The sequence below is a fragment of the Athene noctua genome, chromosome 14 (genome assembly GCF_965140245.1).
Source record: "Athene noctua chromosome 14, bAthNoc1.hap1.1, whole genome shotgun sequence".
Classification (NCBI taxonomy): domain Eukaryota; kingdom Metazoa; phylum Chordata; class Aves; order Strigiformes; family Strigidae; genus Athene; species Athene noctua.
In genome coordinates, this window is record NC_134050.1 from 12,971,152 (window position 1) to 12,984,091 (window position 12,940).

At 40.2% G+C, this 12,940-nt stretch overlaps 1 protein-coding gene across 1 annotated transcript in view; it reads left to right on the top strand.

The window, feature by feature from the left end:
* Window positions 1–12,940, top strand: part of TRIM66 (tripartite motif containing 66) — a 50,528-nt gene that overhangs the window by 10,015 nt on the left and 27,573 nt on the right. The window contains exons 2-5 of the mRNA XM_074918143.1: window positions 914–1,017; window positions 4,524–4,671; window positions 10,895–11,027; window positions 11,617–11,733. Of these exons, the coding sequence (XP_074774244.1) occupies window positions 914–1,017; window positions 4,524–4,671; window positions 10,895–11,027; window positions 11,617–11,733 (502 nt within the window). The remainder of the gene's footprint in view (window positions 1–913; window positions 1,018–4,523; window positions 4,672–10,894; window positions 11,028–11,616; window positions 11,734–12,940) is intronic.

Consider the following 12,940-nt stretch of genomic DNA (forward strand, 5'->3'; position numbering starts at 1 on the left):
CACACCACCACCATCTCTGAAGTTCTGTATTCACATCTACTGTAGTCTACAGAAATGTGGTCAGAAGCACACACTCCTTTTTTTTAAAAAAAAAAAAAAAAGCACTAGACCTTCTAGAAGAATGTAAGTCCTAGCCCAAGAAGTCTAGGAATGAAATAGCAGAGACACGAAAATGCAGGTATACAGTTATGGACACCTTCTTGAAGAGCTAGTTCTCAGCCCAGGCAAACAGTACGATTCATCTCAGTTGCACTCAGTAGCTAATGAAGGTGGAGCCAGGTTTTGGTGCTCACTTTGCTTTCCTTTAGGGGCGATCACATTTTGCCACCTGTGGATTTGTTTTAATAGATGGTTTGCAATTCTGACTTCTATTTATGAAACTTTTTTTTATTCTTTATTCTGACGTTGCTTCTGCTAGCAGCATGTTACTCTCGTTCACTCTATTGGACAGCATGCTGCACTGTAAAAGTAGCATTAGGCAATGTCTGTATTATGCTTTGGTATACCTCTGTAATGTAAAACTGGTCTAGAAGAACTGTAGCAAGTATGGGAAAGCACAAGTAGATCTGCCACAAAGGAATACAATTTAGACTGCAGCTCAGTTTTTGTCAAAGCAGTAAACCCTAATGAGTTCATGGGAATTTGGACATGCAGACAATGCTGAAGTCAGTCAGCTGAACTATAGTGTATTTCTAGGGATTTTGTTGCTTTATTTTTCTTTCCTGTGTATTAAACTGTCAATAGCCACAAGTAATTTGTGTCTTGAAAAATGCCTTTGTTTGCTGGAACTATGTGTGTCTGTGTGATATAAAAAAGCCAGCAATACTGAAGTGCGGTTTATGTAATTTCCTGGTTCACATGGCTGGTGTGCATTGTTTTATTTGTGGTGGTTTTGGTGTTTTTTTAAATTCAGGTATCCTTTCCTGCCCTGTGTGCAAACAGACCTGCTTTGCAAGGGATGTAGTTGAAAATTTCTTTCTCAAGGACTTTCCCACTGGTAATTCAGCTATGGCAAAGGTAAGTAAAACCCACTGAGCTGGGTGCCTTGTGAGTTGTTGAAATACTACCAGATGAACACTGTTTGAAAACAGAGCAGACTTCGTACTGAACAACAGACTCTTGGAGTTTGCTTATGTGTCACTGTAATTGCTTCACTGCTAGAGGTGGCTATACTGACTTCATAGTACTTTTAAAACTGTATTTGAAGAATAAGTTTGACTCTATATACTTAAAATAGAGTTGATTCAAAAATATTGATACCAATGGTGTAGGACTGGATCTGTGACAATCAATATATTAGGAAGATATGGAATATCTTGGATTCCTCATTGTTCCATTTCTGCTCTCAACACAAAGTAATCAGAAGCAGACTATTGGCTGAATAGTTACACCAAGATTACCCATTAGGTCCTGTAGGCAATTAGCATTTTCTGATTGCCTGCTTTAATGATAAAAAAGGTCACATCATATTTCAGTTTCCTATTGGGGAGTGGATGCAAAGGGCAATTGGAACACATAGGATTACTACCTTGGCCTTGTATTGACACTGTACATAGATGGATTTCACTTCTGTTAAATACCCAGTTATCAGGCAGGACTATTCTCACAGTTTTTTAGTTGCTGCTACTTTGGGTCGTGAGGAGGGACAGAGAAATTGCTGCTACTTTGGGTCGTGAGGAGGGACAGAGAAACTGGCTATTTCTGCCCCCCTCTGTTACAGAACAGTATTCTATTATTTGCATGAATGAGTTCAGAATGTGGTAGTATTACCTGTAGCTGGAAGTTAAAACAGGTGAAAACTTGTGAAAACTATTATGTAATCTGCTGACTCTTTTATCCAAAGTGTGATTCAAAGCAAGGGAAGAGTGACAAAGAAACAAAGGTGCTGGACTTCACCTTCTGAGCCAGCTCCTGGACCTCTGTCTCTTTTGTACTTTTGATTCTTGATTCTGAACTGGGTAGCCACACTGGATTCTTGATTCTGAACTGGGTAGCCACACTGGAGATTCAGTTTCAGGGCCTTTGGGTGGAGGGGAACACTTTTTCCACAGTGCAGAACAGAAGATATATCCTTCCACTCCTCTTAACTCCTGTAGGGGCAGCAATGGTTTGTAGGTCAGTTCTGTCCCATGCAGAAAGCTTGAGACTGCTTTAAATTGTGCAAGTGACTTGCCCAGTGACATCATTGCAAAAAAGTGTAGAGCAGATATACTACTTCCCTGTCAGTCATTTCTGTGTTTCATTTTCTCCATTGTTAAAAAGGAAAGAATGTGTAGCCTAATCCATGGAGTGTTCTGGAAAAATTAAAAAATTGATGCAAGTAGAGTGTGTTGACATCTTCAGGTGTAAGGTGCTTGAAGAGTGTAGCATAACTTTATCTAAAATAGGAAGTGGTCTATTCACATGCACTCTTCAAAGAGAAGAACATTCATGTTGCTGAATGTTTAGAATGCACTTATTCTACTGGGATTTCTTAATTACCATGACTTGCATCATTTACCTTTCAATGAGAATTTGTGTAGAAAGAAAATCCAATGAGAATATCTAATGCCTTCAAAAGCACTAGATTATATTTTCCAAACCTTCTTTAAAAGAAGGTTTTTCTTTTCTGTAATCCCTTAGGAGTCCTAAGAGCAGTTCAGTAAAGCAGATTTCTCACTGGAGCATAGGAGTACCCTAGAGGGACTCACAAACCTTCCTCACAGTTTTTGGCTTACTTCCTTTTTATTAACAGTCAAGTCATGTATCAGTGAAACTTGCTCATTATCTTTTAACCACTGCCTGCCAGTCAGACTGATAGCTGAACAACTATTCAGGTAAACTTGTGATTTAAGAGTTTGGTTATTGCAGGGAAGGCAGAGCATCCCTCAGCTTTTGGCCAGCCAGTCAGCATTCTCCTGGCGAAACTGGCTGTTCGTGGCTTGGATGGGCGCAGGCTTTGCTGGGTAAAAAACTGTCTGGATGGCGGGGCCCAAAGAGCTGTGGTGAACGGAGTTAAATCCAGTTGGCAGCCGGTCACGAGTGGTGTCCCCCAGGGCTCAGTGTTGGGGCCACCCCTGTTTAACATCTTTATTGATGATCTAGACGAGGGGATCGAGTGCACCCTCAGTCAGTTTGCAGATGACACCCAGCTGGGTGGGAGTGTTGATGTGCTCGAGGGTAGGGAGGCTCTGCAGAGAGACCTGGACAGGCTGGAGCCATGGGCTGAGACCAACTGGAGGAGTTTCAATAAGGGCAAATGCTGGGGGCTGCCCTTGGGCCACAAAAACCCCCAGCAGCGCTACAGGCCTGGGGAGGAGTGGCTGGAGAGCTGCCAGTCAGAGAGGGACCTGGGGGTGTTGACTGACAGCTGGCTGAACAGGAGCCAGCAGTGTGCCCAGGTGGCCAAGAAGGCCAATGGCATCCTGGCTTTTGTCAGCAATAGCGTGGCCAGCAGGGACAGGGAAGGGATCTTACCCCTGTACTCCGCACTGGTGAGGCCACCCCTCGATTCCTGTGTTCAGTTTTGGGCCCCTCACCACAAAAAGGCCACTGAGTGACAGAAGTGTGTCCAGAGAAGGGCAACGGAGCTGGTGCAGGGTCTGGAGGACAGGTCGTAGGAGGAGCAGCTGAGGAAAGTGGGGGGTAGTCTGGAGAAAAGGAGACTGAGGGGAGACCTCATCGCCCTCTACAACTCCCTGAAAGGAGGTTGCAGAGAGCTGGGGATGAGCCTCTTGAACCAAGTAGTAAGAGATGAGACAAGAGGGAATGGCCTCAAGTTGCACCAGGGAAGGTTTAGACTAGATATTAGGAAGCATTTCTTTACAGAACGGGTTGTTGGGCGTTGGAATGGGTTGCCCAGGGAGGTGTTGGAGTCCCCATCCCTGGAGGGGTTGGAGTAGAGTCCACATAGCACTGAGGGATATGGTGTAGCTGGGAACTGTCAGTGTGAGGTTAATGGTTGGACTGGAGGATGTTCAAGGTGTTTTCCAACCTAGACAATTCGGTGATATAAAAGTAAGGTGTACATTCATGTGTTAAAGCCATCAGTAAGTAGTACAACACTAACAGAAAGGGATTACAAAGTACAGCAGTCATTTTCAAAAGTAACTTTTAACCTAACACTCCTTAACTGAAATCAGACATCTTATTTCATAGTTTCATGGCTTTTTCAGTTCATAAGAAACAAGTCATTATGATTATTTCTTCTGACTTTATATGTAACATGGACCCCAGATGTTTGCTGAATAATTCTTGTATCATGTCATAATCAATGCTTGATTGTGCTAGAGTACGGAAAGGCAGCCAATTTGATTTAAGAGCTTCAGATCTTAATTTTATTCTGTTCTTACCTTTATGATGTTCTGTTCTTAATTTTATTCTGCTCTTTTACAACAATAACCAGACTCTTAATATCACTTGAATTGCATTAGCCTGAGGAAGAAAAATATTAAGCTTACCAAGCTGAATCATAGTCTATTAAAGATAGGAGTTTGTATGGCTAATTTGTTACCCTTGTATGTAATTGCACATTTTGTTCTTAGAGCTGCTCCACATGTAAAGCGAAGAGACCTGCTCACAGCCTCTGTACCAGCTGCAATAAGTGGCTGTGCAGCTCATGCACAGAGGAGCACAGACATGGCAAGGAAACTGGAGACCGCTTCTTGTCTGTATCCCTGAAGGACTGCACAGGTACTGAAGACAAACTCTGAAATTTTGTTTCTTCTCGTATCAGTTATTCAGTCGAAAAACAATCAGTTGCAGGCTCTGTACCACAGACACCACACTTTGTGTGTGGGATTCAGAAATATATGTATGTGTCAGTTAAGAGATGGTGACTTTTCTATAACTTCTGCCAAAATCAACATTTCACAGTACTTGAAAAAATTTGGATATTTGCATTTCACAGAGACTATCTACAGGCTTTTTCAGTCTGCAGAGTGATGGGCTAGGCTTTGGTAGGCTACAACAGCAACAGGCCAAGGTTATTCCTGTGTTTCTGTCCTCTTTTTGGTCATTTCCCTCAGGAAACTACCATAAAGCAACTCCTGTTCTTATGAACAAGGTGTGGGAGGGAGAGTCCCAGGCAGCAAAAGGCTGTGATCACTACAGGATGTTCCCTTTCTAAGCCTGAAGTAACAAATGTGGTTCCTGACTGTGACCATTGTATTGCCATCAGCAAGCACAGATGAAGCCCACTGACAAATATGTCTCATCCCTGTACAATGATGATCTGCAGAAATTATTATCTTCTCCTACTACTGCTCATTATTTTCTTTACTTATATGTCATAAATCTCTGAAGAGTGTGCTAACCTAAACTTATGTAAGCAATTTGTAACCTAAGAGTTTTGCAATTTAATACGACAATTTAAGTTTACATGTTGCTCACATAAATTTATTTGTGCTAGAGAGTTTGTGCTGCACTATCATTCTTCTTCACAAGGAAGATGAAAGACAGAACAAGGAATAAACATAGGTGTAACTAGCCCACTGATTATACTTTTTATATTATTGGTTTTTTTCTGGCTTTAGGATTTTGCTTGTGGAAGCCTGTACTTTGTCTGCCATAGATGGATTTCTTTTAAGTCCTGGGTGTTCGTATCAAACAGTTTGAGGCACTTGAGACATGATATGCCACTACCAAATAGAGTGTAAACAGAAAAAAAAGTCTGTAAGAATAGTAATAATAAAACCCACAGATGACATTTAAAAGTTTTCTGGGTCTCTTCTAGAGAATAATATAAACTGAAGTCCCCCCAGTCCCCCCTTAAATGCCCTGATTGGTTAGACAATATATTTTTCTTCTTGAGCTGATGGCAAGATAAGGACTGTGGTTTTGAGGCTCCAACTGTTTGGCTCCAACTGTTTATAACTTCATTTCATTTTGACCAAGATTACCAGCTCATATTGTTGACAAATAATGGTAAGAAAATATACCTGTGGCTTAGTTGTGGTTTTGTGTGTGCTATATAAATAAAAAAATGCAAACATATAAACTAAAATGCTTTCTCATCTTTGTAGTCCTAAATTCTATGTGCTGAAAAAGAAAATAAATTAACAAGAAGGATGGTAGTGTATATGTAAGCTAGTTAATCTAAAAAACGATTAATGGGGATGTAATCTGTGCTTTTTAAATTACTATTATTTATGTATATATTATTTATTTAGGACATAGATATCCCCTCAGGATATTTCAGAGAAAGCAAATACTAGGATATGCTAGAACTCAGGCTGACTTTTTCTTTTCTTTTCTGAAAATAATCATCCTCTACTTCCAGATTCAGTAGCCATGTTCAGTCTGTGTATGTTCTGAACAACATCCACCTTCTCTGTAGGCCCTTGCAAGCATTAAGAGGCTCTACCCCACTGATCTTGCACTTTTAAACTGTTCTATCTTTTGCCACTTACTTTACAAGGGCCAGACTTTCTTTTGTCATCTGAAAACTGTAAGATTTCCTGGGTCTGAAATGAAGTAGAAAAAAAACCAAACCTGCCAGATACATTGAGTCCTGCTTATTCCTTTTCATTTTGATAAACAATTTCTTTCTTGAGTGGCAGAACTAAAGGAGCTTGGCTTCCCTGTGAAATCTTTCATTCTGCTTCTTCCTTCATGATACCTGTGCTCCGAGTAACACATCTAATCACCCCCTCCCACGCCGAGCCTGCAGCTCTGTGTCAGCATCCCCATCAACTTACCCTGGGCATCCTCTTGCCGCCTTCCTGGGCCACTGACTGCTGCTGGGCGAGACCCAGCTCACGCAGCTGAACAGCTGAGCTGGCTGCCAGACAGCACCCGTAGCCTGGTGATTCCTGAGGTCATGCTGCAGTCCAGTGTGCCAAATTCTTGTGATTTTTTTTTTTCATGTGAGAACTTTACCCTTCATTCACATTTGTATTTAGAAATTAAGCATGTAGGGAGGGGCAGGACTGGGCTGGGACAGAAAAATGCCATGTTGTGTAAGAAGAAAACAATTTCAAAGTAGCCTTTCTTTTTCCTACTGACTTATCCTTTGTGAGCCTGAAGTAAAGGCCCGGAAAAGGAATGATGCTCTTAGGGGATTCCCTGTGAGGGCTTCTTGGTATTGGAAATGGCTTCATTCTTGTTTGGAAACGGCTTTATTTTATTCACCTCCATCGCATTCTGTAACATCTGGTAGCTTGGGGGGCGGTTGTGCTAGTTAGATTTCGTTGTTTTGAACATGTTTATTGAGAACTAGAATGGGAAGTTATGGGAGTGGTCTGTGTCACAGCTGTTCACCTAAATACTGTTACTAACAGACCTAATTTCTTTTTTCACCAGATAAATAGCACACACTGGACAACACTTTGATTCCCATCCCTCCACTCCCTGCCAAATTTCCCACTAACTTTTATATATTGTATGATTGCTCCAGTGTATTCCTGTTAGCTGAACCACTTTCCAGAGGTACTATCAAAAATACCAGTTCTCTTGTGAGTGCTAGACTATTACTGCTAGTTATGAGTATGAAGAGATGCTGAGATGTGGCTCACAGATGAGTTAAACTGCAGTACTGGCAGCTTTTCGCAATGATTTTTCCTGATAGTTTTTTTTAAAAAAAGGCAACCCAAAAAAGCCCTGAAAAGTTTCTGCATCTGTGATCACAAGATGTGGAAACACCGAAATCTGCTTCTGGAATGAATTAGCCAAGCACTGGAGAACTAGGTGCTCGGAACATGGGCCAAAGCTTTATGACAGATTAAGCAGGAATAATCTCTGATGAACAAAACTTTTACTGGAGTGCTCTGCATTAGCACTAGGAATAAGTGAACTCTTGTAAGTTCAGAGCTCTTGAACTTCTTATGGTCATAACACCAGAACTTCTTCGTCCCTTAGTCCCATCTTTCTTAAAAGGATATTCAGTATTAGTACAGACTCTTTCCTCATTAAGTGAAAATCTATGCTTTGCAGTTGAGTAGAAACAATGCTTTCCCAAAACTATGTTAGAAGTAAATGACCTGGTACTGGTATACCAACTATTTATAGGCTAGTGCACAAGCTGAATAATTTTCTCTTTGCTATACTATCCTTTCCTTTCAGAGTCTCAAGGCTGAGTAGGAACCTCTAAGACCAAAGTTTGAGTCGTTGTGAATTATGCAAGTTGAGGGAGGATTCTATTAGCCAGGATGAGATTGCTTTTCCGAAGTTGACATCAACTGGTCAGAGGAACAGAGATTTAAAACTTTCTGTTAATTTTTCAAGAGATCCACATGAGACAAAGAAAATATAGGCTGTAGAAAATGATGACTCAAATGATGTTAATTCAGAAGTCAGGGCAACTGAACTTTCCCCATTCTTCAAGTGAGGTTCTTTTCAAGAAGCTAACATGGGTAATTGTGGTCAAGATGTCTCCTCCTGGGAAAAGCAGGCATGTGCGCTTCTTTAGTGTCTGACTTATAAGAGTCCAACTTATTTTAAAACTGAAGAGTGCAGCTCTGAGCTATAAAGTAAGTTGAGAATACCATGGCTCAGTGGCAGTTCTCACTGATATGTCAATTGAATCAGGGAATTAATAGTGGCAGAGGCAGTGGGTCTGTGTTGTAATTAGATAACATTGATTTTTATCCTTAGTTTGCATCTGAAATCTGCTTGTCTCTTAAATCTGACACAGTACAAAAAACCTCACTGATTTCCCTGGGATGATTACAATCACCCGAAGGCTAAAAAACCCTCCAGACAGAGATAGATGGAGAAATTGTTATATAAGATTGTGACTAGGCTTCATTATACTTGGACCTTAAAGACCACATCTCTCTATAAATTGGAGTTTTAATATGGGTAATTTGATCCTGAGTTTTTGGAAAAACAGCTTGCATGCTCTGCAGGTACTGAACACTTAGAGGGGCTTTTCCAACTCCTGAAAATTAAGAGTTATTATGGGCTTTTTACTTTTCTTTCAAGATAGAGTATCTGACCCCATAGGGAAGGAAAATATGCTCTTCAACATTCACCTTGGTTATATATTGTTTATATGACCTGCTTGGTTACATGTTATTTGCATGGTCAGCTGCAGGTTTTAATGCAGAAGTATCTATTTGCAGTACAATCAGAAAAATTCTGGTGAGTTCACTTTGTACCTTGATAGGAAAAAAATACTGGAGTGGGCTAAAAAAACCTCTGATCCAATTTCCTCTTTTAATAATGCCATCTATTAGCATTTGGTTCAATAATAATATAAACCAATAAACTTTCCCGAAGAATAAAGCATGACACTACAGTAAATAACTCATAACAATGTAAATTATGTAATGCTGTTACATAAAAAGTCTTGGCCTAATCTATCAAAAATTATCTTCTTGCACATTATATTAAGAAGGCAGATGGGAAAGCCAATTGAACTGGAGGAAGTAAATCTCAGAAGAATTTAGAGTAGATAGCAATCCAAAAAGAAGGAAATTTGGCATATTTTCTTTAGAGCACAGCATGGATTTGCTCCATATCTTCATTCTCATTGTCAGACATCAGATTTTCTTAGCCTTTCTACTTCTATATTGTGCATTTTCCAATTTGAAAATAAAGTGACTGAATTAGGATAGCTGGTTGTATGCTGTGTGTCACAGTACCACTTCAGAGTCTTGATTCTATAAAGGGCTCCATTTACATGAGCTACAGCGTGAGAGCATGGTCCCTGTCACAAGTTGTTTTTCTTAAATGTTTAGATAAGATAGATAGGTTTGGTGTGGGAAAATTGAAGCATTTTTTTCATTTTATGAGAGCAAATAATGATATATAAATAAGTAATGTTTTTATTTCATTTCAAGCTTATATCAATAAGTGTTACCTAAAAATAACTGTTTTGTTTAATTTCTCGTGTGTTGGTAAAGAATAATGGGATATTTATCCTATTTAATGGGACAGGGACACTGTCTGTAGGAATACTTTGAGGATGCAATCATGTGCTTTTCTTGTTGTCCCCATATATGTCCTTATGTGCTAATAATATTGATGGTTCTGTGGACAGAGAATTTGAGCACTGACCTGCAGAAATCTGTCATTGTACTTTAGCACTACTTGTGTTTTTTGACCATTTTGAGAAAATAATATTTTCACTAGTAATAATGCTGGCTGGTCCTTACACTGGTTAATAAAATAAGGCTCTGAAGTCTGTTTTTAGGTTCTAAGAAAAGAACTTCCCCTTCCCTACTTAACTATTAATGTAGATGTACTTGTGAACGTCTAACTTCAGTGAAAGAGGTTTTTTCATGATGGCTTAACTTCCCCCCCCCCCCCCCCCCATTCTTTCCTTGACAGTCTTCCTTCTTTCTAAAACAATTCTGCTGTATGCAGGAAAGAAGGCAAGAATAGATTGTACAGTAGCAATGCTTCCACTTTACATATCCACTGTCCATTTTTACTCTTCATTACGTTACACTTTAGAAAATCCTTTTAAGAACAGGTTTTAGTGCCTGATATCAATATCCCCTAGCTGCTGAAGTTTATGTACTGCATTTACAACAAACACAAGTTTGAAAAACAATTATCCATGCCACTTTTTAAGAACAAAGTATTTCCTTGCTTCTGTTGTGACTACAGGTTTATTTATTACGTTTTCTTTTCTACATTTTACAGTACAGTTTTACTGACTGGTTTGCCAACCAGGGCATTCAGAGTCATGAGGCAAGTGCTCAAAATCATGAGGGATATTTAAAACTCATGAGAGTTTAGATGACTATACAAATTTGGTGTCTGAACCCCTTTGATGTGCTCAGTTTGTAGGATGTATAAGGCCAGGGAAAACATAAACAAACCCTGCTTCATATAATCAGATGGTCTCAGGGTCTGGGTCTTTTAAAAACAACATCAAGACTTTTAATAAAACTGTGAGAGTTTGACAGCTCTTTCTGAACTATAATAGTAATCCTTGTCAGTGACACAGTTGGTTTATGTTCCTTAGTAAGTGAAGATGAAGCAAGTGAGTTTTCCTTGTTTTGTCCAGTGCACACTCAAGAACCACTCAAGCTGTTCTGTGAGACCTGTGATACCCTTACATGCCGCAGCTGCCTCCTGACAGAGCATAAGGAGCACAGGTACTACACATTTACTGCTTAATCATAATCCGGTGTATAACTGTAGCTCTTTTAGATTTCAGACTGTTTATCTGCATTTCCTGTCAGCTGAAACTGCAGATCAGTCCAAACTTAAAAGCCACAGCAAACTCAGTTCAGTTGTCTTGTGCCCAAGCAGTGTAACACAGGGGTTACTCAGGGCTCTTCAGCAGTGTGTACCTTCCCAGTTTTGTCTGCCCAGCTACTGTGTGTGCATGCGTATAGTTCCTTGTGGTTGTGCTCAAAGGCACAAGTTAAACTCCATACTTAGCATGTTTCAAATACTTCTGTTTGTCTTTATTTGTACAAGACCAGAGTTACCAACACTTAAGTATGCTGCTTGCCTGTGGGAATGTGTGAGCCGTGTAAGGAATTGTCTATACACAGTGACATTTTCTGTGAAATGAGCCTGCCTATATGAGGGGTGATAAAGTTTAGTGGTCACAGAGAACATCTGTAGTAGGACATGTCCAGTTATTAAGGCAGCTTGTCTCCTAAACTTATCAACTGATAAGTTGATTATTTATCAACAGGAAAAAACATGGTGTGAGAATTTCCCCTTCTTTCACAGGTTCAGACATCTCGATGAAGCTTTGCAAAATCAGAGAGTTATCCTGGAAAATGTCCTAACTAAAGTGGAAGAGAAAAAAAATGGGATTCAGGTTTCAGCTAAAGAGATTGAAGACGGGTAATTGCTATGCATTTTTTTTCATGAAAGTGGGTGATCAGTAAAAATACTATCTTCGCTAAGTGTAGGTTAACAGAAGTTAATGTAAATGTGGGTTGTTGGTTTTTTTTTTTCTTAGAGCATAGGAAATAATAGGAAGATTAAAAATATCAAATTCCTGTTTAAGTGGTACTGACAAGTCATGGCATTGTAATACATGATTCCTCAGTCCTTGTAAGACATGTGACAGCTGACTTCAGAGTTAAGATTTCTTTGTATAATCTGTTTCCAGACTAGAATATGAAAATATTAGAAATGAAGATTATTTAAAAAATACCTTACTTCTTCAATAAACCTCAAAAAACCTGAAATTCCAGCCAAGACCAGTGTAAAATTTAAAATATTTCATTATAGAAACAATATTTTGGCTAATGGTTATGTATTTGTTAGCTGTTGGATCTCTCTTCCGCATTAATAAAACCATTTCAAGCACCTTGAAAGAGTACAAATCTGTATGATTTATACTCTGGTATAAAGTGAAAGGGTTTTGGATACTTCTTCTGTGTGTGTTTGTTGACAAAGACCTTAAGACTGTTCTTGGTGTGATGTTTGAAAGAGTCAGTCAGCATTAGCATGTCACATCCAGGGTGGTGGTCAACAGCTCAATGTGCAGTTGGAGATCAGTGACAAGTGGTGTCCCTCAGGGGTCTGTACTGGGACCAGTACTGTTTAATACCTTCATAAGTGACATAGACAAGGATCGAGTGCACCCTCAGCAAGGTTGCAGACAACACCAGTCTGAGTGGTGTGGTTGACACACCTGCAGGATGAGATGCCATTCAGAGGGACATGGACAAGCTTGAGAAGTGGGCCCATGTGAACCTCATGAGGTTCAACATAGCCAAGGGCAAGGTCCTGCCTCTGGGCTGGGGCAGCCCCCTGTATCAAGACAGGCTGGGGATTGAAGGTATTGAGAGCAGCCCTGAGGAGAAGGACTTGGGAGTACTGATGGATGAAAAGCTGGACATGAGCTGAAAATGTGTGCTTGCAGCCCAGCAAGTCAACAATGTTCTGGGCTGCATCAAGAGAAGTACAGCCAGCAAGTCAAGGAGGGATTCTGCTCCTCTACTCCACTCTTGTGAGACCCCCCTGCAGTGCTGTGTCCAGCTCTGGAGTCCTCAGCACAGGAAAGACATGGACCTGTTGGAACTGGTTCAGAGAAGGCCGT